General features: G+C 47.1%; 1 protein-coding gene across 1 annotated transcript in view; it reads left to right on the top strand.

The window, feature by feature from the left end:
• Positions 1-24339, top strand: part of LOC130112602 (protein AF-17-like) — a 71888-nt gene that overhangs the window by 25176 nt on the left and 22373 nt on the right. Inside the window, exons 7-13 of the mRNA XM_056280042.1 lie at positions 824-931; positions 6277-6363; positions 6680-6827; positions 6988-7782; positions 8390-8589; positions 14569-14674; positions 21561-21627. Of these exons, the coding sequence (XP_056136017.1) occupies positions 824-931; positions 6277-6363; positions 6680-6827; positions 6988-7782; positions 8390-8589; positions 14569-14674; positions 21561-21627 (1511 nt within the window). The remainder of the gene's footprint in view (positions 1-823; positions 932-6276; positions 6364-6679; positions 6828-6987; positions 7783-8389; positions 8590-14568; positions 14675-21560; positions 21628-24339) is intronic.

Below are 24339 nucleotides of genomic sequence, written 5' to 3'. Positions count from 1 at the left end.
CAGTTTCCTGAAAATAGTGCCTAAGTCTTTAAATGGGAGAACTCAGTGTTAATTATCATCCTTACTTACTTATCCACTTACGTGGATGGAGGATCAACAGGGTTAAAGAATGTCACTCGAGTGCAAAGTAAGACGGAACAAGAGACAAAAAGCAACTGGAAGACATACTTGTGACAGTCTGCCAGCGGCTAGAAAAACAGTTCACCTCCTGTCTCTGTGCCATAGTGAGTCTGTAGTGAGTCACCCTCAGCACTCACATGGCTCTACATGTCAACTGAGGGCACAGTCCAATGAAATTTCATGCAAAATAGTATGCAAGTCATTTGAAGTTTAGCAGCTTCCAGCATCAGTAGCTGCTTTCCTTATCAAAATTTTGGCAAGAAGTGTATGACCAGGGTGGTGCCTCTCCCCATGCAGCCTTCACAAATACTTTCATTGTACTGTGGACCATCATTCCCAAGTAACATATGCCACGAGGAACACTTGAATTTAAAAATGACCTTTTTTCCGTCAATAAATTATGTACTTGTTATTAGGTTGCCACAAGAAGGTGATATGGAAAGTCTGAAAAGTTACAACAGTCAGAACAGTCCAAAATATTTTTTCCACTTCCTGTAAATACACCACTGAACCTTCAGCCTGTGCTTGGCATCAATATTTCTAAACAAACTTGGAGAGTTGCATTTTGCAGTCAATGTAAAGATAACTACTTCAATATCTATTTTCTGTGTTTTCAATGATCAAGTTTGGTTTGCTAACAATTCCTTTTGTCCATTTAGTTCCTCCCTTTTCTTTTGACTTTCACCCTCTGTCTTCTTCACAGCAGAAGAAGTTGCGCTCCAGTGACAACACAGGTAGCTCCTTCAGCCACAACAGGGGGCGCTCCAGTTCTCCCTCACAAGAAAAACACCACCACCACAGACAGAGGAAGGTAATATGGTTTTTCCATTGGCACTTTTGGCCGTGCCGAGTCGATTCATGCCGTGTTGATTTGCGTTTCCATTACCAGTTTAAATGCGTCAAGTTGTGCCGAGTCGTGCCCAAGATGGACCATCTCTGGAGTCGGGCCAAAGTGTGTCAGACCCACCTTGAAGCGGGTTGCGGTGACATCAGATGGGTTTCGACATCATTCAGGGACGATTCAGCGACATGTTTAAAAAGCCTTCGCTGCTGGACATAGCAGATAGATACTTCAGGCGTTCATCTGTTTCAATTACGTCTCGAAAGAATGCAAAGACAAAAGAGAATGGAAAGCACAAGTCATTGAAAAGAGGGCGCTGCTTTTGAAAATAATAGACTCAAGACAAGCGTGTCATCACTTAAAGACATACCTTCAAGAGGGTAGCCCTGTTGTAATGGAAATGCAAATCCCAGCTGTGCTGGGGCTGGCACGCCAAGTCAAACCGAGTTTTGGAACCCCCCCCCTTTTCTCCCCAATTGTACCTGGCCAATTACCCCACTCTTCCAAGCCATCCCAGTCGCTGCTCCACCCCATCTGCCAAGCTGGGCAGGGCTGCAGACTACCACATGCTTCCTCCGATACATGTGGAGTCGCCAGCCGCTTCTTTTCACCTGGCATTGAGGAGTTCCGCCAAGGGGACGTAGCACGTGGAAGGATCACACTATTCCCCCCAGTTCCCTCTCCCCCCTGAACAGGCACACCGACTGAACAGAGGAGGTGCTAGTGCAGCGGTCAGGACACATGTCTACATCTGGCTACCCATTTGCAGACACGGCCAATTGTGTCTATAGGGATGGAATAGATCGCTACGCTACTATGACGCCCGTGTTTGAGCATTTCTTTGTCGTACATGCTATGCCCTCTAAGGGGCTTCACTTTTGGTTTACCCCATTGCGGTTCTGCCTAGCCACCTGAGAAAGATCTTTGCACTCATTTCCCAATTAGGTGGTAGGTGTCACACCGTACACTGCCCCCTATAAATCCGCTGCGTCTCCGCTGTTCTTCTCCCTTTTTCACTCAGCCACCTGAGCTATGGATTTTGCTGGGAGTTTCCTGTCCCTCCAGTGTCGCAGCTCAAAATGTCTACTACTTCCTCCAAGACCTGCTTCACCTGTGCTGCTCAGATGTTGCTCCTGGATGCCCACCAGTCCTGCTTCATCTGCCTCAGTTGGTGGCACCAGGAGGAGTCCGAGACCTGCCCTGCCTGCCTCGGTCTCCCCTGAGTGGAGTGCGAGAATCAGCAGAAGTTTGTCTCTCCCATGCTAGCCAGGTGTTGGCATGTGAAGGGGCAACGGCCCACTCCAAACCCTGGGATTGAGTACAAGGAGGAGGACGACCATGGTGGCCATGAGAAGGAGGTCCCAGCTTCCCTCTTCCTCAACGTGGAGCTGCGGGTGGCACATCAGTACCCACTCGACGACCTGCCCGACCTGTTCACCTCAGCTGCCAAAAGGATGGGAACCCCGCTTCCGTCAGCTCCACCCTCCTCTGCTCCCCAGGATGACTTCACCATCAGCCTTTGTGCTCAGCCACGTGGTAGGCCTCATACACATGTTGCATGTCCCAAGATGGCACCACTCTTCCACTACGTGCAGTGTGAGCGGGCTTCTCTGCTCAACACTAAACCCTCGGCTGTGGCCTACAGTCCCTACTGCTCCATGGAGGGCTGGGAGTGAGACAAGGGTGTGCCGCTGATAGAGTGATGCAGTCAGGGTCGGCCTCCCTCTGGCCAGGTGGTCAGCCGTCACTCCCCAATGTGCGGGAATGAGTGATGTCCAACTTCTTTGACCACGGCTATGTCAGTGCCTCCCAGGTGTTGGCACTAGCTAGCAATATAGCTTTCTTTGTTGGGTCCCTTGACAAGCTCACCCACGAGTATACCAAGCTGTCACCGACTGAGATCACCGAGCTCCAGACGACAGCCGCCAACATCCTGCGGATGTCCCAGGCCTTCGCCATCAATGGTGGCTGCACCATGTGCGTGGCACAAGTGGGCTACAGGCATCTTTGGCTGGGCCTGTCCTCCCTGAATGAGTGCGAGTGGCACCTTCTGCCCAACATGTCCGTCTAACGTGAGCACATGAGCCCCTTTTTGGCCCAGACATCCACCCATTCACCAACTGATTGGAGATGGCCTGGAAGGCATCAGAGCAGCTGGGATCCCATCTTCGCCCCCAGCAGCCCCCTCCACAATGGCAGCAGCAACATCAGCAGCCGAGGCTTTTGCTGCTTCTCTGGGAAGAGGCCTCACGACAGGACCACCCCAAGCACAAGCCACCCTTGGCCTGCTCAAGCCCCCCCCCCCCCATTGTGGCCAGACATGTGTTGGGGGGGGGTCGGTCCCATTCGTTCTATTAGTTCCAAGTACTACACACTCTGATACTCAGGTTGTTTCAGATGCTAGTGCTGACAGCCTTAAGAGGCGCCCCACCTGGGCTGGAGGGGATATCTCACCTTCCTACCTATAGGTGAAGCAAATAAGGGGCAAGGGGAGAGCATGTTGCCCGCCTTTCTCCAGCATCCACTCCACATTCACGCTCTCCACATTCATGATGAGGCTAGCGGCTAGCAAGGCTAATGTAGCTAAATGCTGCCGGCTGGCTCCATCGGTGTCTGGGAGGGCTAATGAAGCTAAGAGTAGCTTGCTAGCTTCTTCTAGGGCTAATAGACTTTTTATTTCACTTTGGTTGAGTTGCTGCCACAGTTCCTCGACGAGCACATCCCAAGCTGGGAGTGCACGTGCGTTGGGCAGCACTCATGGATTTACTACTGTGGAAAACTCTCTCAGCCCAGGAGAGTGGAGTGGTGCTCCCACAAAAACGGAGCGCCCACTCCCCTCCTCCTCCTGCCGCCTCAGTTAGCATATGGCCCAAGGTTAAAACGTTAGACTTTCCCCGGCCTACTGACGGCTACCGCCATTGCTGTTCCACCACTTCCATTTTTACCAGCGACCTCAGTCATGAAGGCTGTGTGCAGGTAACCCCATCCACCATCAGGACAAAGATGGCGACCAAAACAAGACGGCTATCGAGCAGCTTCCCAAATGAGCTAGCTATGTTTGTCATCTGTCGTATTCCAATTAGAGCGCACAGTGGTTCAGAAGGTGCATCACCACTTTGCTCCTCTACTGAAAGGGAAGCATGTCATGGTGAAATCAGACAACACCACTGTGGTGGCTTATCTGAACAGACAAGGAGGCGTCAGATCCCTGGCCCTGCACAGGATGACAGTGTCCATCCTGACTTGCACAGATCGCCATCTCCACTCCTTGAAAGCCCGCCACATTCCAGCATGTCAGATGTCCAGAGGGGGCTTTCTCCAGGAAGAAAGGAGCATCTTTCCGGACATAGCTGAACAGGTCTGATAATGGTTTAGGTGACCGGTGGCTGACATGTTTGCGAGCAGGGAGAATGCAAAGTATCCCCCGTGGTTCTCTGTAAGAGCAACCAACACCCCTCCCATTCGGAGTGGATGCATTAGCCCACCCAGTGGGGCCTCCTGGCTTGCTGTACACATTTCCGCCCCTGCAGCTGGTGATGCAGCTGCTTCACAGGGTTCGGATACAGTACCACAGCTCTGCAACAGGCAGAAGGTGCAATCCTCTAGTGTCCAGTTCTGGGATGGCTTTTAATGGTTTGGAGGTTGAGAGGGTGACATTGAGTGACATGGGCCTCCCGGACATGGTTGTTGTGACTATTCAGAATGTGCATGCCCATTCCACCTCCAGGGCTTATACTATGCACTGGCTATTTTTGCAGACTGATGCAAGGCCAGGGACCTCAACCCACACTCCATCCCTTTGCAGGATGTTCTTCAGTTCCTACAGAACCTGTTTGATGGTGGCCTTGCTGATCCACCTTGGGAGTGTTTGCAACAGCAATAACAGCAGACCATGATGGATTTGGCTGCTTCACTGTCAGTTGTCCCCTCTTGGTTATACGCTTCTTGTTGGGGATCCGCAGGCTGAGACCCCTACGCGACACTTTGTTTCTTGGTGGGACCTGCAGACAATTCTGGATGGTTTGACTGGTCTGTCTTTTGAGCCGCTAGGTCAGGCGGATTTGAAGCTTCTGTCAATCAAGACGGCGCTTCTGTTGGCTCTTACATCGACCAAGAGAGTAGGGGATTTATGTGCATCCCTCCTGCATGTCTGTTCATGACAATAAGGGGTCGGTGGAACTGCATCCCAACCCCTCCTCCCGGCTGAAGGTCATCTTCTTGTTCAGGTTGAAGGTCATCCATCTGAGAGCGTACTTTCCTCCTCCTGTACACCTCCACCTGTACACCTTGTGTCCGGTGTGAGTGCTTTGCTGTTATGTGGAGCACACAGCAACTTTTAGGATGTCCGACCGGCTGTTTATCTGCCATGGTGGTCGGTCTCAGGGGGCCTCTCTATCTGTGCAGCGGCTCGCTCACTGGATTTGTGATGCAAGCCGCAAGAGTTATGATGCAATGGGACTGCCTCACCCCAGTGGGCTTCAGGGCGCACTCTACTAGAGGCATTGTGTGCTCTATGGCACTTTTCAGGAGAGTGTCAATTGAAGACATCTGCTTGTCAGCCTCCTCTACTTTGACCTTCATGCAGTCAGATCTCAGGGATATGACTGCTGACTCGGTGTCCCATTTTGTGCTTGGCACACAGTCTGGGGGGGGGGGGCACATCTGGAGCAGACTGAGGTGTTGGTTTTGTCCAGACTTTGGTTGGTTATGGCAGTACAGTATGAGACCTTCAGGGGGTGGGTGGGTGGTGGTGGTGGTGGTGGGGGGTCTCAACAGATGGACTGCTGCTATGTATGTTAATGTTTTGGTGGGTGTTAGACTAGTGTCCATCCGGGCCCAGCAGGGAGTACACTCACCTCTAACAGCATTCACCTTAGATGTGAACCAATAGTGAAGCCAGTTAAAGGGCAGAGCATGTACATAGAAATAGTAGTTACCCTGGCTGTAACTCCAGTTCTATGAGTACGTACATAGCCCTCTAACTACAAGCCCAGCTGGTTTTGTTTCTGAGTTTCAAAGCGAGATGAGCAGCAGAGACACTGGGGTTTTGTAGGGGGTGGGGCATGGTCTGGCTCCTATCACCTAATTGGGCAAGTGCAAAGATCTTTCTCAGGTGCTGAGGCAGAGCCTTGATGGGGTATACCAAGAGTGAAGTCCGTTGGAGGACTTCACTGTTGGTATACCTCATACTACTACTACACATGTGCTCATAGAACTGGAGTTACATCCAGGGTAACCACTATTTTTCATGGCATGTTGAGCCTTTGTCCCCTTATACAGTCCAAAGTGAGTTCTGTGTATTACTGTCTTTTTAGAGCCACAAGGACAAGATGAGGCCAAAGGAGCGCCACAAGAAGTCCTCTGATAGCCTGGGCTCTTCAATGACCAGCAATTTAGAGAAGGTAAAAGCCAATAGTATGAGAAATTAGGCAGTCCTAAACCAGTGGCCAAAGTGTGAGAAATTTTTAGACTTAAACGACTGTGTGCTCATAGCCTCAATGCAGAAGTGTTTCAGCCAGCAAAAAAAAAAAAAAAAAATTGTTCAAGTAAACTGGCAACAAACAATTTAACTTGCTCAAGTAATTTGCAAATACATTGAATGAACTGTTAATCAATTGTAAAGTCTTAGACAAGGACAATATATATACCAATAGCAGATGCAGAAAAACCTCATTTACCCAAAACCTAGCCTGTCATATGACTCCTTCATGTGTTCAGCTCTCCTCCAGCCACCACAGCGTCAAGGACAGTGAAAGCAAGGCAAAGAAGCTGAGCTGTCACAGCCTGGGTCATCGCAGTAAGAAGACAGGAAGTACTGGCAAGAGTTGCTCCTCCTCCTCCTGCTCGTCCAGTCCATTCAACACAGGTAGCAAAGGGAGACCAATATAAGACCTAGAATGGAATCTTGAGGCACTCCACAGTTTATGTCTTGGGGAGAAGTAGAGCCACTTCAGCCAAACCAGATGAGAACCATGTAATTCACCCATGCTAGCTCTATATATTGTGTTTCTGTTTTTTGTACTTAGGTGGCTCCCTGTCGTCTGCTCAAGACTTTCACCAATTCTCTTCTTCCCACCTCGAGCGTGACCATGACCGTGGAGGTGATGACCATAGCAGTGAGGACCGCAAAGAGCGTCACAGGAGAACAGTGGTGCAGGAGGAGGAAGAGGAGGAAGATGAAAAACAGGAGGAGAAAGAGGGGGAAGAAGAAGAGGAGGAAGGGGAAGAAGAAGACGATAAATATCATAAACCCCCAGCGCTAACACCTGCCGATGGCCCCCTCACCGGGTTGCAGGGCCACGAAAGGTCAGAGGGCAATGGCAGCCCTTTTGAGACCAAGGTCACCATCTCCACTTTCGGATCCATCATGCGCATCACCTCCTCCTCCAGTCTGGGCAGCAGCAGCAAGATCCGCAAGTTATCCTCTTCGGGGGACTACAAACCTTCCAAGTCACTCTGCAAGCCCTCCCACCTGACCACCCCACCTATCCTGGAGGAGGCAAGCGTGGATGACAAAGCCACACCCCCACCATTGCTCAGAGAGAGGCGGCACCGCGGCAACAAGAAGAGCCGCCACGGTCCAGGGCGCCCACGGGGGAGCAAGAACCGGGAGCGCAGGGAGGAGGCTGAGCGCCATCACCACCACCACCACTCTGCACCTCCTCCGCCAGCCTTAACTTCCCCGCTGTACCCCAGCCCAACCTCAATTCCCCACCCCACCTTCCCCTCCACCCTTCCCTCTGCTACCACCACCTCCTCTTCTTCTTTCTCCTCCATTTGCAGTTTCTCTACAAGCCGTGGCAATTCTCTGCTCGGCTCTGGTGAGTTTGTGAGTGGGTGTGTGGTGGGCCTCTCTCTTCCTGTGTGTTCATGCACTGCTGCATGAGGGAAAAAAAGCAAAACACTAAAGCAGTATCACTACCTGGTTGCACTGTGGTGTGTTTACTTTGCAGCTTGACTGAAATGAGCAAAACTGCCCTGTTACACACATTCTAAGACAGCTTCGTAGTTACAAATGTCACATTCAAGGTTTTGTATAAACCACATAGGTTTGTTCATTTGTCCTGTTGAGATGTCCGTTATTAAGGAGATATCAGCCATAAATTTGTGAGTAAGTGAGGAACTCGAAGTCTAGAAAAAAACGATTAATTAAAAAACAAGATCGAAGCCAGAGTAGTAAAGAGCTTGTGTTTCTCATTGCACTATTGTAGGCTTTTTTATGACATGTATTTAGTAAGTAAGCGTGAGGTAGTGGCCTATCTAGTGGTTTTTGTGTGCACATTGATGACAGTGGCAAACTTCCTGAGAGATTGGTTCTCATGCGTGTGTGTGTGTTTGCACATCTACTTTTCTCTTTCCGTGAATCTTATAAGAATCTTCCATCACACCTTCTCTCTCTCTCATGTTTTGTCTGTCTTTATTTCGTAGGCATCTACTCAAGCCTCAAGGACCCTCTCACATTGGGAAGGGGCGTTTGTAGTAGCCCTCTGTCCCTAGGCGGAGGGGTGTGTAGCACCTCTCTGTCCCTAGGAGGCGGCATGTGTAGCACCCCTCTCTCCTCAGGACTCCTCCAATCCCATGCCTCCACGCTCTCTCTTCCCTCGGTCAACTCTGTCACAAATACACAGGTACTCTTGAAATGTATAAAATTTGTACACTGCCAATGAATATTTATTGGATTTCAGTGAAGAGTGCTGTTTGATCATTTATGGAACAAACTTGTGTCTAGGGTCCATTTCTCAATATTCAAAGCTACGGTCCTGCTGATATACAAGCATACAAATGAGCCCCCCCTTTTTTTCTTGCAATTGTTCTTGGCCAATTACCTGACTCTTCCGAGCCGTCCCGGTTGCTGTTCCACCCACTCTGCCAATCCGGGGAGCGCTGCAAACTACCACATGCCTCCACCAATACCTGTGGAGTCGCCAGCTGCTTCTTCTTTTCTGAGTTAGCTGGGCTTGTAGTTCTTTTCACCCGACAGCCAGGAGTTTCACCAGGGGGACGTAGCGCGTGGGTGGATCACGCTAGTCCCCCCCAGTTCCAGGCGCCCAGACTGACCAGAGAAGGCGCTAGTGCAGCGACCACGACACATACCCACATCCGTCTTCCCACCGGCAGACACGGCCAATTGTGTCTGTAGGGATGCCCGACCAAGCCGGAGGCAACACAGGGATTCGAACCGGCGATCTCTGTGTTGGCAGGCAACAGAATAGACCGCTATGCCACCCAGACACCCGCAAATGTCCTTTTTGATACTTTTTAAAGCTTGTTTGTTGGAGACAATAGCTAATCTGCAAATATCCACATCGAAAATGTTTTTTTTAGGTTGTTCGTTTCGGTGGTTACTGTTGGGTGGGACTTCATATCTTGCATATAATATTCTATGTGTTGGCCAAAGTGACCAAATGCAAATGAATGAGGCAGAGAGTTGCAGCTTTGAAAAAGAATCAGTCAGGTTCAACCGACTGTTTTGTTCGGGTGTCCGGATAGCGTGGTGGTCTATTCCGTTGCCTACCAATACAGGAATCGCTGGATCGAATCCCCATCCCTACAGACACAATTGTGGGCATGTGTCCTGTTCACTGCACTGGCGCCTCCTCTGGCCGGTCGGGGTGCCTGTTCAGGGGGGAGGGGGAGCTGGGAAATAGCGTGATACTCCCATGTGCTATGTCCCCCTGGTGAAACTCCTCACTGTCAGGTGAAAAAGAAGTGGCCGGTGACTCCACGTGTATCGGAGGAGACATGTGGTAGTCTGCAGTCCCCCCCCCCCCCCCGGATCGGAAGAGGGGCTGGAGTAGCGAGCAGGAGTGCTCGGATGAGTGGGGTAATTGGCCGAGTACAACTGGGGAGAAAAAGGGGGGAAAATGCAGAAAGAAATATCTTATTTCATAAGTAAAAAGCTCCTGCAGTTGCCTACCAACACGGATCGTTGGTTCGAATCCCCGTGTTACCTCCAGCTTGGCCAGGCGTCCCTACAGACACAATTGGCCGTGTCTGCAGGTGGGAAGCTGGATATAGGTATGTGTCCTGGTCGCTGCACTAGTGCCTTCTCTGGTCGGTCGGGCCCCTGGAACTGGGGGGAATAGCATGATCCTCCCATGCGCTATGTCCTCCTGGTGAAACTCCTCACCGTCAGGTGAAAAAGAAGTGGCTGGTGACTCCACGTGTATCGGAGGAGGCATGTGGTAGTCTGCAGCCCTCCCCAGATCGACAAGAGGGGGTGGAGCAGCGACCGGGACGGCTCGGAAGAGTGGGGTAATTGGCCGGGTACAATTGGTAAGAAAAAGGGGGGAACCCCCCCACCCCCCCCCCCAAAAAAACCCCAAAATCTCCTACTTGCTTTGAATGATATTTAGGGGATTTTCAAACATATAGGGTTTGTATACACTGTTTCAAATCAGGGGATAATTTGGAAGCGAACCGGAACTTGTCAGCAGAGGGCATGTGGGAGCAAGTTATTCCTCATTGGTCTGAATTTTTGCTGCAGGAATTCGATCGTCTTCTGGGACGAACACAAGCAGGCTACCAACATCTGTTAACAGAAATTTTCCCATTTGACAGACTGAAAGGTTTAAATTGGAGCATCAACAACAGCTGTATCATTGGAGCTTTGCCTTTGCTGTGATCCTCTGGTTTACATACCAGAGTTTTTTTATACAAGCAAGTTTTGATGTGAATCAAAGCAGCGACTTTAAAACATTGTTTTGCAGCTGCATTTCATTTCAGGAGGCATGCTCTAATACATTTATATTTATACGTGCCTTGCCACTTCACAGTGAACTGATCCCATTAATATCTATACAGCAATTTCATGAACAGATTGCTCTCTCACTGCACTGCTCTAGACTCCAGAGTTTAATTGGAAAGGGATCGAGACCCTCCTGAGACCATCTCAATCCCAATGTTTTGGTCCACACCTGAGTCCAATTGCTGTGTTCATATGTCTTGATCTACTACTACTACTTTTGGCTTCTCAAGTTAGGGGTCACCACAGCAGATCATCCGTTTCCATTTCTTCCTGTCCTCTGCATCTTCCTCTGTCACACCAGCCACCTGTATGTCCTCTCTCACCACATCCATAAACCTCCTCTTTGGCCTTCTTCTTTTCCTCTTGCCTGGCAGCACCATCTTCAGCATCCTTCTCCCAATATACCCAGCATCTCTCCTCCACACATGTCTAAGTCATCTCAATCTTGCCCCTCTAGCTTTGTCTCCAAACCGTCCAACCTGAGCTGTCCCCCTAATATACTCGTTCCTCATCCTGTCATTCTTGGTCACTCCCTATGAAAATTTTAGCATCTTCAACTCTGCCACCTCCAGCTCCACCTCTTGTGTTTTTGTCAGTGCCACTGTCTCCAAACCATACAACATAGCTGGTCTCACAGCCATATTGTAAACCTTCCCTTTCAGTCTTGCTGGTACTCCTCAGTCGCAAATCACCCTGACACTCTTCTCCATCCACTCCACCCTGCCTGCACCGTCTTTACCTCTCTTCCACATTCCCCTTTTACTTTGAACAGTTGACTCCAAATATTTAAACTCATACACCTTCGTCAACTCTACTCCTTGCATCCTCACCATTCCACTGTCCTCTCTCTCATTCACGCATATAGTATATTCTGTCTTGCTCCTACTGACTTTCATTCCTCTTGTCTCCAGTGCATACCTCCACCACTCCAGGCTCTCCTCAACCTGCACCCTACTCTTGCTACAGATCACAATGTCATCCACAAACTTCATAGTCCACGGAGACTCCTGTTTGATCTCGTCCGTCAACCTGCCCATCACCATTGCAAACAAGAACGGGCTCAGAGCCGATCCTTGATGTAATCCCACCTCCACCTTGAACCCACCTGTCATTCCAACTCCACACCTCACCACTGTCATACCGCCCTCATACGTATCCTGCACCACTCCTACATACTTCTCTGCAACTCCCGACTTGCTCATACAATACCACACCTCCTCTCTCAGCATCCTGTCATATGCTTTCTCTAAATCCACAAAGACACAATGTAACTCCTTCTGACCTTCTCTATACTTCTCAATCAACATTCTCAAAGCAAACATCACATCTGTGGTGCTCTTCCATGGCATGAACCCATACTGCTGCTCGCTGATCATCACCTCTCCTCTTAACCTAGTTTCCACTACTTTTTCCCAACATTTCATGCTGTGACTGATCAACTTTACACCTCTGTAGTTGCTACAGCTCTACACATCGCCCTAATTCTTGAAAATTGGTACCAGTATGCTTCTTCTCCACTCCTCAGGCACCCTCTCACTTTCCAACATTGTGTTAAACAACAATCTGTTTAAAACTCCACTGCCATCTCCTAAACATCTCCATGCCTCCACAGCTATGTCCCCTGGACCAACTGCCTTTGTACTCTTCATCCTCTTCATAGCTGCCCTCACTCCCTCCTTCCTGATTCACTATCCCCACATCATCCAACCTTCAATGTCTCTCAATTTCTTCATTCATCAGCCCCTCAAAGTACTCCTTCCATCTTCTCAACACACTCTCTTTGCTTGTCAGCACATTTCCATCTCTATTCTTGATCGCCCTAAGCTGCTACACATCCTTCCCTGCTCAGCCCGTCTGTCTAGCCAATCGGCACAAGTCCCTTTCTTCTTCCTTAGTGTCTAACCTCTCATACAACTCACCATATGCCTTTTCCTTTGCCTACTTCACCTCTCTCTTCACTTTGTGCTGCACCTCCTTGTACTGCTGTCTACTTTCTTCATCCGTCTGACTATCCCACTCCTTCTTTGCCAACCTCTCCCTCTGTATATTTGCTGTACTTCCTCATTCCACCACCAAGTCTCCTTGTCTTCCTTCCTCTGTTCAGATGACACACCAAGTACCTTCCTAGCTGTCTCCCTCACTATTTCTGCAGTGATTGCCCAGCCATCTGGCAACTCTTCACTACCACCCAGTGCCTGTCTTAACTCCTCACGGAACTCCACACAACAGTCTTCTTTCTCCCAACCTCCACCATTTGATCCTTGGCTCTGCTTTCATTCTCTTCCACTTCTTGATCTCCAGAGTCATCCTACAGACCACCATCTGATGCTGCCTAGCTATGTTCTCCCCTGTCACCACCTTGCAGTCTCCAATCCCTTTCAGATCGTGCCTCCTACATAAGATATAGTCCACGTGTGTGCACTTTCCTCCACTCTTATACATCACCCTATGTTCCACCCTCCTCTTGAAATATGTATTCACCACAGCCATTTCCATCCTTTTCACAGAATCCACCACCATAAGTCCTTCCACATTCCTCTCCTTGACACCATACCTACCCATCAACTCTGTTCCCTTCACCAACATGCCCAGTCTGCTCCAATCACCACTCTCTCCTCCTTGGGTACACTCTCCACCACTTCATCCAACTCACTCCAGAATTATTTTTTCTCTTCCATCGCACACCCAACTTGCAGGGCATATGTGCTGATAACATTCATCATCACACCTTCGATCTCCAGCTTCGTACTCATCACTCTGTCCAACACTCTCTTCACCTCCAATACACTCTTGACATACTCTTCCTTCAAAATTACCCCTACCCCATTTCTCCTACTATCCACATCATGGCAGAAGAGTTTGAACCCACCTCCGATGCTCCTGGCCTTACTCCCCTTCCACCTGGTCTCTTGCACACACAGTATATCTACCTTCCCTCTCTCCATCATATCAGCCAGCAATCTCCCTTTACCGGTCATAGTGCCAACATTCAAATTTCCGACTGTCACCTCCACACTCATACCCTTTCGCCTCTCCTGCTGCCTCTGGACATGCCTTCCCCCTCTCCTTCTCCTTCACCCAACAGTAGCATAGATTCCACCGGCACCCTGCTGGCCAACAATACCGGTGGCTGTTGTTGGTAAACTGGGCCTCGACCGATCTGGTATGGAAATCCGATTTATGATCTGCATATTTGAATTGGCAAAGGTTTTACACCGGATGCCCTTCCTGGCGCAGTCCTCCCTATTTATCCGGGCTTGGGACCGACACTAAGAATGCACTGGCTTGTGCATCCTCAGTGGCTGGGTTGCTGTGTTCGTTTATCTTGATGCATGTTCAATAATCCAGGTAGGGAAATCACACAAAGTTGAATCAGTTCATCTGGACACAAAGTTTATTGGGAGAAACGTTTCATCACTCATCTATGTGACTTCTTCAGTCTCAATTGACTACAGGAATAAGGGTGGGGATACCTGCAGTCAGTTGGGACTGAAGAAGTCACATAGATGAGTGATGAAATGTTTCTCCCAATAAATGTTGTGTTCCGATGAACTGATTCAACTTTTTGTGCTGTGTTCATATACGCGCAAACAACCCACACTAAGAGGGGAAATATACAAGAGCTTGAAATAACTGTTCTAAATTAACTAGGTGCAAAAACACCCTCAGTTTGTCCTGTAATAATGTTGGCAATCATTTTGCCAGAAATGATGTCACACTTTTCAAATAATGAATGCCTGTTTTGTTTTTTTTAATACATTTTTGTTCTGGCACAATATAGATGAGATATTTACAACGAACCCATATACCCAGAATGAAGAGCAAGCTTAATCATAAAAAGATTAACCTTGTCTTTCAGGTTCCCCCAGGCTCCAGTCTGACCTCCACTCAGCCTTTTGCCAGCTGTCTCTCCACAGCCCCAACACTGCCACCACTACTGAGCCAAGCCCAGACCTCACTGCCGGGTAAGAATGAGAGAAAATGAGAGAGAGAGACATCATCATTAGTTTTCCACTGTAGTTTACACCTTGAAACTGGTTCTGTTGATATAATATCTCAAACTCTCAGATCACTAACTAAAAGGATGATGACTCTCAGAAATAAAGTCACCTCTTGTCACACAAAATGCACATTTGGTTTAAGCTACATTCCCGAGGATGAGGATTTGTGTGCAAACAAATGTCCTTTTTGATTCGAAAGTATCGCTGTGATATTTTTAAGACAACGGCTAAGTCACAAATACCCATATCATGACAGTTTTTGAGTTGCATTTATGTAGTTGTAGTTTGGTGACTTTTACAAATTCATGCAATTTTCCTTAAGGGGATGCTTCAACACAAATAACATTAAACTAATTTAACAATGTGTCAACCCATATTAAGAATGGAAAGAAATGTTGCTAAATTGATTTTGGTTGTGTACGATACCTCTACCTTTTCTTGGATTTGAGTGGGATGGTTGATTTTTCCAGCTATGCCCCCCACCAAAGACAAAGGGGGCATGGACAAAGAAACTACGTCCCTGAACTGAGAGAGAATGGCAGCTTGCTCCTATTAGGAGGTTTTGCTAATTTTAAAGTCTTTTTCTTTTGGCTGTTCCCGTTAGGGGTCGCCACAGCAGATCATCTGTTTCCATCTCTTCCTATCCTCTGCATCTTCCTCTGTCACGCCAACCACCTGCCCTGCATGTCCTCCCTCACCACATCCATAAATCTCCTCTTTGGCCTCCTCTTTTCCTTTTCCCTGGCAGCTCCATATTCAGCATCCTTCTCCCAATATACCCAGCATCTCTCCTGCACACATGTCCAAGCCATCTCAATCTTGCCTCTCTTGCTTTGTCTCCAAACCGTCCAACCTGAGCTGTCCCTCTAAAATTCTTGCTCGTAATCCTGTCCATCTTCGTCACTACCATCGAAAATCTTAGCATCTTCAATTTTGCCATCTCCAGCTCCACCTTCTGTCAAATTCAATTTGCTTTATTGGCATGACTATTTGTCTGTCTTTTTGCTAATTTAACTTTGCTAGTTTTAAAGTAATGGCTTCAAACATAATTGAGGACTGATGAGGACACATTTAATAAAAACATTTTAATAAAATTTTAATGGAATCGGAAATTGAAGGCCTGAATACACTGCGAGGGAGATAAGTCAAAGATATGAGGCAGCAGCTCTGGCTCCTGCCGGAGAAGGAGAAGAAACCACAATAGTGCTGCTTTGGGAGAATAATAATAATAATCATTACATTTATATAGGGCTTTTCTAGACACTCAAACAATGATAGAATGAGGACTGGTTATACCCATAGACTGTATAAAAAGAGGGACGCGTCTGACATCACCCATTGGTTTTTGAAGAGGAATTTTTAAGCCTCAAGTTTGACTTTATGCTCACTGCCATCTTATCAGTTGTTGGAACTAGAAAATCCAAATTTCTACAGCTGGGTGGCATGTATTTGGAGCAGGGGTGGGACCTCGGTCACAGACAGGTTGACATACCTGTCAGTCAAGGCAGACACGCCCTCAACATTCCACTTTTTTAATCCTTTGTAGCTTCTTAACGGAACATTAATTTTCAAAATAACTACCCTCACGCTGTGTATCAGACTCGATGTTAGTGATTGAGACTTCTTGTAGAAAAGATTTGTTGACTTTTAATTTGAAGGTAGAAGTTGGACATTCTTTCATTGACTTACATTGGACCAGGTCTTTTATGGAGCCAGCCAGGTCGTTGCTGCTTGGTTTTGCCTTTGCCACAATGCCAACTGAGATGGAAAGTGTTTGCTGTAATGAATGTGACCTGGCACAGTTCTTTTAATCAGTGCTACAAGAAACGGCCAAGGATGGGCAAGTGTACACATTTGGTTGATGGCAATGTCTAATTTAGTTCAAGTTATGTGGCTTTTGATGCGCTGAAGTACATGACATACAAAGCTGACAAAAAAAATTATTTACGAAAGTAGCTGGTGCTGAATAAAAACAAGCACTTGGAAGCAAAAAGAACACACATGCATGCTTGGAACCAAAACCCAATACTATGCCTTACAAAGTGTACTTGTCCTTAGGCAGCAGGAAGCATTATAAAGCATCCCACTTTTTGGATTTTCTGTTCTTAGACTCTTGGAACCTTTTTTTTGTTTTGTTTTAGCAGCTGGAGTTTAAAAAAATTGAATTTGATGCTCTTAATGCTGTTAAAGTGAGTATACTAGTTTAAAAAGATGGGTTTTAAGAGCAGTTTTGAATTTTTTTATGGAGTCCAGTAAGCGGATGTGATGGGGAATGGAGTTCCAGAGTTTGGGTGCAACATCGGAGAAAGCCCTGGCACCCATTGTGATGAGGTTAATGGCTGGTAGTACCAATAGACCAGCTGATCAAGACTGCAGGGAGCGAGAGGGAGTGTAAGTCTGAAGGAGGTCTGTGAGATAAACAGGGGATAGATTATGAAGAGCTTTGAATGTTGATAATAAAAATTTAAAGTTAATCTGCTGTGATACAGGAAGCCAGTGTAATTGAATCAACAGGGCAGAGACATGTTCAGTAGACTTTAAATGTGTAATAATCCATGCTGCAGAATTCTGGATGAGTTGAAGTCTGTCAATAAGTTTGTTGGTGATGCCTGCCAGGATCGCATTCCAGTAGTCAATGGGTGATGTGACCAAGGCGTTGGCTAAGACTTCCATGGAGTGTTGTGTTAAAGCAGGGCATAGTCTGGAGATGTTTCACAGATGGAAAAAGGTAATCCAGGAGACATTGTTTATATGACTGGAAAAAGAAAGGGTACTGTCCAGGGTAACACCAAGGCTCTTCATCTGTGTGGAGACAGGTATGGCACCTCCAGCAATGGGGAGTGAGCAAATATTCGTTTTTGAGAGTGTATATTTAGTGCCAGTGAGGAGAAGCTCAGTTTTACTACTGTTGAATTTCAGGTATTGTTTGTCATCCATATCTGTAAATCATGTAGACAAGCAGTGAGGTTACTGGAGGGGAGAATAGAAGTGGGCTCAGTAGACACATAAAGCTGTGTATCATCAGCATAACATTGAAAATTTATACCAAAATATTGGGAGATGTTGCCAAGAGGGAGGAGGTAAATAATAAACAGGAGTGGCCCCAACACTGAACCCTGTGGAACTCCATGGGGACCGATCAAACTTTCTGACCAGTAATTCTGAATCTGTACAAAATGTGTCCTGTCTGTAAGGCAGGAAGCAAACCACTGATAAACAGTGCCCCAACTCCAATGCTAGCCAGACAATCCATGAAGAGCTGATGGGATATAGTATCAAAGGCTGCGGTGAAGTTAAGGAAGATAAGGATAGAGTGTAGACTGGAGTCAGCTGCTCGAAGGAGGTCATTAGTGATCTTAACCAGGGCTGTTTCTGTGCTGTTTGGCACAAAAGCCAGATTGGAATTGTTCAAAGAGATTGTTGTTATCAAGTTATATCTGGAGTTGAGATGCAACTACCCTCTCAAGGATTTTGGAGATGAATGGTAAATTGGAAATAGGCCAGTAGTTGTTTTGGTCAGTAGAATCTAAATTAAGTTTATTCGGAGTTGGTCTGATTATAGCAACCTTCCGTGGAGGGGGAACTCTACCAATGGACAGAGAGGAATTGATGATGGAGGTTATCAGGGAGATGATAGAGAGCAGGCATGTTTTAACTAGGGTTATGGGAATTAAATCCAGGTGACATGTGGAAGTGCTAGACTTAGTAATAAGTTCAGAAATGTGGTTTTCAGTTGAAAGCTTGAAGTCGCATAGGACAGTGGATGGGGACGTTTTCATGGTGATTGCTGCTGATAAGTCAGTCTGCATGACGTTAGCAGAGGCTAGCTGCTCATAAATGGTACTAATTTTAGAGTTGAAAAACTTCAAAACAGCAGAGCATTGTTTATTAGAAAGGTTACTGTTCATGTTGGTTTCAGGTGGATTTAGTAACCTTTTAACTGTAGAGAAGAAAATTCCAGTATTCCCTTCAACTGTACTGATTATATTTGCATAACAGGATGTTTTAGCTGTTGAAAGAGCATTTTTGTAATGAGGTATATGATCCGAATACATTTGTTTGTGAACAGCAAGTCCAGTTTTGGTGCAAAGCCTCTCAAGGTGCCGATTTATAGCCCTGTGTTGACGTAATTCAGTTGTGTACCAGGGAGCAGTATGGATAACCCATGTTTTCAGGGGGCCTAAAGTATCAAGTGCAGAAGATGAAATATTGTTGTAGCAGTCCATAAGAGCAGGGAGTGAGGAGGTGGGAGCAGGAATGGGGTTTGAGGTAATTAAACTGCAGAGATCATCTAGATTAGCATATCTAATGTAGGGCTGTCACAATCATGAACTTTTAGTTAGTCTAGTCGTCCAAGGTTTCTCCCTGCCTGCTTCCCAATGACTGCTGGAATAAGGTCCAGCATCCTGTAACCCTAATTAGGATAAGCAGCTTGGATAATGGATGGATGGATGATGTTTTATGGCGCGATGCCGGAACGGCAAACTAAGTCAAGTATATGACCCTTGGTGTGGGTTGTGAAGTTGAAATATTGTGTTAGATCAAAGCAATATAACGTTGCTTTAGAATCTTTAGGATTAGGATTATATTCAGAGATTGCACTAAGGGTGGTTAAAACTGTCGAGAGTTGGGGCATCCCGGTGGTGTAGCAGTCTATTCCATTGTCTACCAACATGGATTGCCAGTTTGAATCTCTGTTGTGCCTCTGGCTTGGTCAGGCGTCCCTGCAGACACAATTGGCCATGTCTGCGGGTTGGAAGCCAGATGTGTTTTTGTGTCCTGGTTGCTGCACTAGCGCCTCCTCTGGTCGGTCAGGTTGCCTATTCAGGGGGGAGGGGGAACTGGGGGGAATATCATGATCCTCCCACACGCTACATCCCCCTGGTGAAACTCCTCACTGTCAGGTGAAAAGAAGCGGCTGGCAACTTCACATGTGTCGGAGGAGGCAGATAGTCTGCAGTAGTCTGTGGTAGTCTGCAGCCCTCCCCGGCTCAGCAGAGGGGGTGGAGCAATGACCGGGATGGCTCGGAAGAGTGGGGTAATTGGCTGGGTACAATTAGGGAGAAAATGGAGGAAAAAGAAAAACAGAAAAAAACTGTTGAGAGTTCAGTGATAAAAATATTCGATGCCTTAGGTGATCTGTACAGAGCATCAATAATGATGGGATACAGGATACTGCTAGGACTACTAAATAGTCATAGTCCCCGTGTGGCAGTATCATTAGAGTATTTGTAATAAGTGGTGATGGGTGAAGGGCTGATGCAGTCGTTTGTGTAGAGTGTAGAAAAAGGGACTGAGGACACAGTCCTGAGGGGCTCTGGTGTTGGTGATGATGGTTGATCATGTTACTGTGCCTATTCTTACAGCCTGTGGTCTTTTGCTAAAGAAGTTGTGGGCCCAGTGGATGAGGAGTGGAGCGATGTTGAGGTGGAGTTTCCTGATCATCTGGTGGCATTGAATTGTACTGAAGGCAGAGCTATAGCCGATGAAGAGAATCAAAGTGAAGCTGCCAGGTGATACCAGATGTTGGAGAAGTGGAGGAGACATGCCACAACATCTTCTGTCCCCTGTTCAGCCCTGTAGGCAAACTGATATGGGTCCAGCCGTGGACTGACAGCTGGTAGAATAGTGTGCAGGATCAGTTTTTCCAGGTATTTCATGACTATTTGGGTGAGTGCAACCAGTCGATAGTGGTTAGGTTCAGAGGGGTGGGGTTTCTTGGGTACCGTTATAATGGTGGATGTTTTCCAGACGGTGGGAATGGATGCTGTCCTATAGGATTCCCAGAACTTGGAGTAGAGGATGTGGGAGAGCTCCATGGCGCCGAGCTTGAGCTTCCTAGCCGGGATGCCGTCTGGCCCCGGTGCCTTGTCAGTTTTGCGCCTGCCCAGCTACTATCGGACATCCTCCATTGTGAATGGTGGGTGTGTTGGCTCACAAGAGGGGAGGACACTAAGCAGCTTCTCACAGGCAGCAGAGTGGTTGTGGATATCAAACTGTGCGTAGAAGGTGTTCAGCGTGGTGGGGTCTGTCACTGTGGAATGATCTTGTATTGATTTATAACCAGTTAGTGTTCTTACTTTATGAAAGGCTTGTTTTGTGTTCACATTGCTAAACCCCTGCTCCGGTCTGTCCTTATATTTGAGTTTGGCCTTAATAATGTAATTCTTGATCTGTTTGTTAATTGCTTTAAGGGAAGACCAGTCCCTGTGCTGAAATGCATTCTGCTTTTTTTTTTGGGCTGTGCTTAATATGGGAGGTAATCCAGGGCTTGAAGTTAGGATCATTTCTAAAAGTTTTGTGGGTATGGTAATGGTGATGCAGAAATTGATATAGTCAGTGATAAGTGATACTCTGTTATCCAGCCTTGCAAAATGCCCCAGTCTTTGCATGCCAGTGAGCCTTGTAATTGTGTGATGGCATCCTCCGACCTTTGGATGGCGCAGTGGCGCCAAAAAAAGACGGCTAGCAGCAAGTCGCAAGTCGCTGCAGCTAACAAATAGATAATGCAGGCCAAGCAGACAGAGGACCTTTTCCAACAGATACTATAATATCAATTATTTAAACTCAGGTCCAACCATATTTTTTATTCGGTAGTGGGAAAGGTGCTCACACAGCTACAATGGTGACTCTGTTTCATTTCATATGGATCTCTGTGATTTGGAGTGTTTCCACACCAATGCAATTACCAGTAAGATAGCTGTTAGTAAATTCAGCAAAAGGACAATCTCAGGATTGTAGCTTTAACCTTTGGCTTTGCTGAATTCTAACACAAATCTGTTCATAAATCTCAGTAGACCTGATGTTTTGTTGACAAGACAGCATTCATGTTTTGCTTTTTCTTCCCCAGAGTCTGACCTCGATGACTGTCGCTTCCCATGCCAAGGGAACTCACCACGAGAGAGTCTGTCATCACAGTAAGCCTTCATCTTTCTCTATATGACCTGACCTTTTTGATCTTGTAGAAAAAGGATCGTCATCTTCAACTCTGCCACCTCCAGCTCTGCCTCCTGTCTTTTCATCAGTGCCACTGTCTCCAAACCATACAACATAGCTGGTCTCACAACTATCTTGTAAACCTTCCCTTTAACTCTTGTTGGTACCCTTCTGTCGCAAATCACCCCTGACACTCTTCCACCCACTCCACCCTGCCTGTACGCCCTTCTTCACCTCTCTTCCGCACTCCCCATTACTTTGAACAGTTGACCCCTAGTATTTAAACTCATATTTCTTCTTCACCTCTACTCCTTACATCATCCATGATAAAATTATCAAAAAAAGACATGCATGTTAGGGTTAATACTCCTGTCTGTGCCCTTGACCGAGGCATGGCAAGACGAACCGGAGTTGGTCCCCAGGTGCTGCACGGAGGCTGCCTACTGCTCTTAGCTACACAGCTAGGATTGGTTAAATGCCAAACGTAATTTCTCCACAGGGATCAATACAGTATCTCAAAATTTAGAAAAAAATCAAAATCATTCTCCAGCATGCTTTGAAGGTGAATGGCAGAGTTGAAATTGACCATAGGTGTAAACGTATATGAGAGTGTGTCAGGGTGTGTCCTGCGATGAATCAGCACCAGTGGCTTGCAGGGGAGCCATATTTTCCGGTGCAGTATGGACGTGCATGGTCAGTTATAGGGTTACTGCGAAAAACATTCTACTGTTACTATATACAGTTAATACTGTGTCAATAATGTTTCACTTCATACAGAGAAAACCTAGCCATGCAGGTAACACAAAGAGACAGAAAAACAAGTCACCGTTGGGATGTTTTTATATCACTCGAGCAACAACGACAAAAAATATCCACCAAGTGAATTGGCCAGTGGTTTGCGCTACACTTCTAAACAGGCCAGACCTAGGTTACATCAAATGACAACATGGGAACATGCCCACAGCCTCAACTGTTGGTCTTGCACAAAACGTAGGCTAGCAAGACAACAGCCACACTCTGAAAACCACACACAAATGCCTACTGCATAGCAAAACATCCTGGAGGCAACATCACTAATACACCATAATATAGTACCCATCACACTTTTGTTCAACACCTTGGAAAGATAGAATTGAAAAACCACAGGCCTAAATAAAATGATAATCAATACCACACAAGATATAACTGGTGTGGGAAGATGTCGGCGCAAATTCACTTTTGCAGCGGCTTCACCCAGTACCGGTGTGGGAAGATGGCGGCGTGAATTCATGTTTGCGGCGACCTCACCCAGTACCGTCCATGCAGTGTCTTTGTCCACGTCTGCATCTAAGTTTGTCTTCCTTTGATGGCTGGGAGAGCTGGCGCTGGATTGGCTGGGAGAGCTTGGTCTGCTTGCATCCTGTGGGCCCAGGGACCACGGCCCTGCCTGGAGCTGTGCCTGAAGAGGTAACACCAAGGGCGGTCTGACAGGACGCAGAAGCGGGGCAAGCTAAGCTAACTGCTAGCCCATGCAGACTGGCAGTTACGATAACACCGAGGGCGGCCTGGAGGCAGCCTCGCCTAGCCTTGACTGTGTTTTTAGTGTCGTCATGCTGAGCGCGGGGAGGTGTATCGAAGGTGTCTGGCTTGGAGAACTCTAGCATTGGATCGGCTGAGGGAGCTTGGTCTGCTGCGTCCTATGGACCCAAGGACCACTGCCCTGACCTGAGCTGCGCCCAAAGAGGAAACACCAAGGACGGTCTGGCAGGATGCGGAAGCGACGCAGGCTAAGCTAACTGCTAGCCCATGCAGACCGGCAGTTCTGACAGTCATCCTGGCTGGCATTCATTTTCCTGGACAGTGATTTTTTTTTAAATTTTTGTTTTAGTTTAGATATATGTGTTGGTTTGGATATATGTGTTCTTGTAGTTTTTGGATATGTGTTTTTGTCTTTGTGTTGCACTGCTGCGGGCTGGTGAAACGATGTTTCGTTTCATTTCATGTGCACAGGAGCATGAAATGAAATTACAAAATGATGTTGATTCTGATTCTGAAGTTACAGCATACGGGGTTCAGCTGCATAGCACACATGCCACACATTGCCTATATTATAGGCTAGCCTAGCCTACATCATGAAAGTCTTATCTGATAGAAACAGAATGCATCGCAGTTAGGAAACAGAATCACATAACAATCATAACAAAAAACGTTAATAGTGTAGCAAACTCAGGTGGGCAGTCGAGAACCGCCACAGCCGGGACGCGAACTCGTGTATTCCGCACCACGGGCGACAACGTTAACCAGTCGACTAAAGGGTCCGACCCGTTAGCCAAGGGCTAACGTGTCTACTTGTCCGTGCGTGTTACAATAGTAAATATGGCTAGGGCCAGTCCTCACAAACACACAGCTCAAGCAAGTAATTCCCTGATTCTTAACTGAAATCGGAAGCAACTACAGGGCAGTTCAAGTGGTGACGTAAACGTAGGGATTTGAGAGCGCTGCCAGACATGGATGGCCACAGCAGGAATAGACGCAGTATTGTGTTTGTTATAGTGGAGGCAAATGTTCGGAAATTCAGAATCAGGAACAGGATCAAGATCAGGAACACATGAAATGAAACGAAATATAATTTCCCCCAGCCCACATCAGTGCAACACAAAGACAAAAACATATCCAATAACTACAAGAACACACATAGCCAAACCAACACAAAG

The sequence above is a fragment of the Lampris incognitus genome, chromosome 5 (assembly GCF_029633865.1).
Source record: "Lampris incognitus isolate fLamInc1 chromosome 5, fLamInc1.hap2, whole genome shotgun sequence".
Classification (NCBI taxonomy): Eukaryota; Metazoa; Chordata; class Actinopteri; order Lampriformes; family Lampridae; genus Lampris; species Lampris incognitus.
The sequence above is the reverse complement of the archived record's forward strand: the minus strand, read 5'-3'. Positions and strand labels throughout refer to the sequence as shown.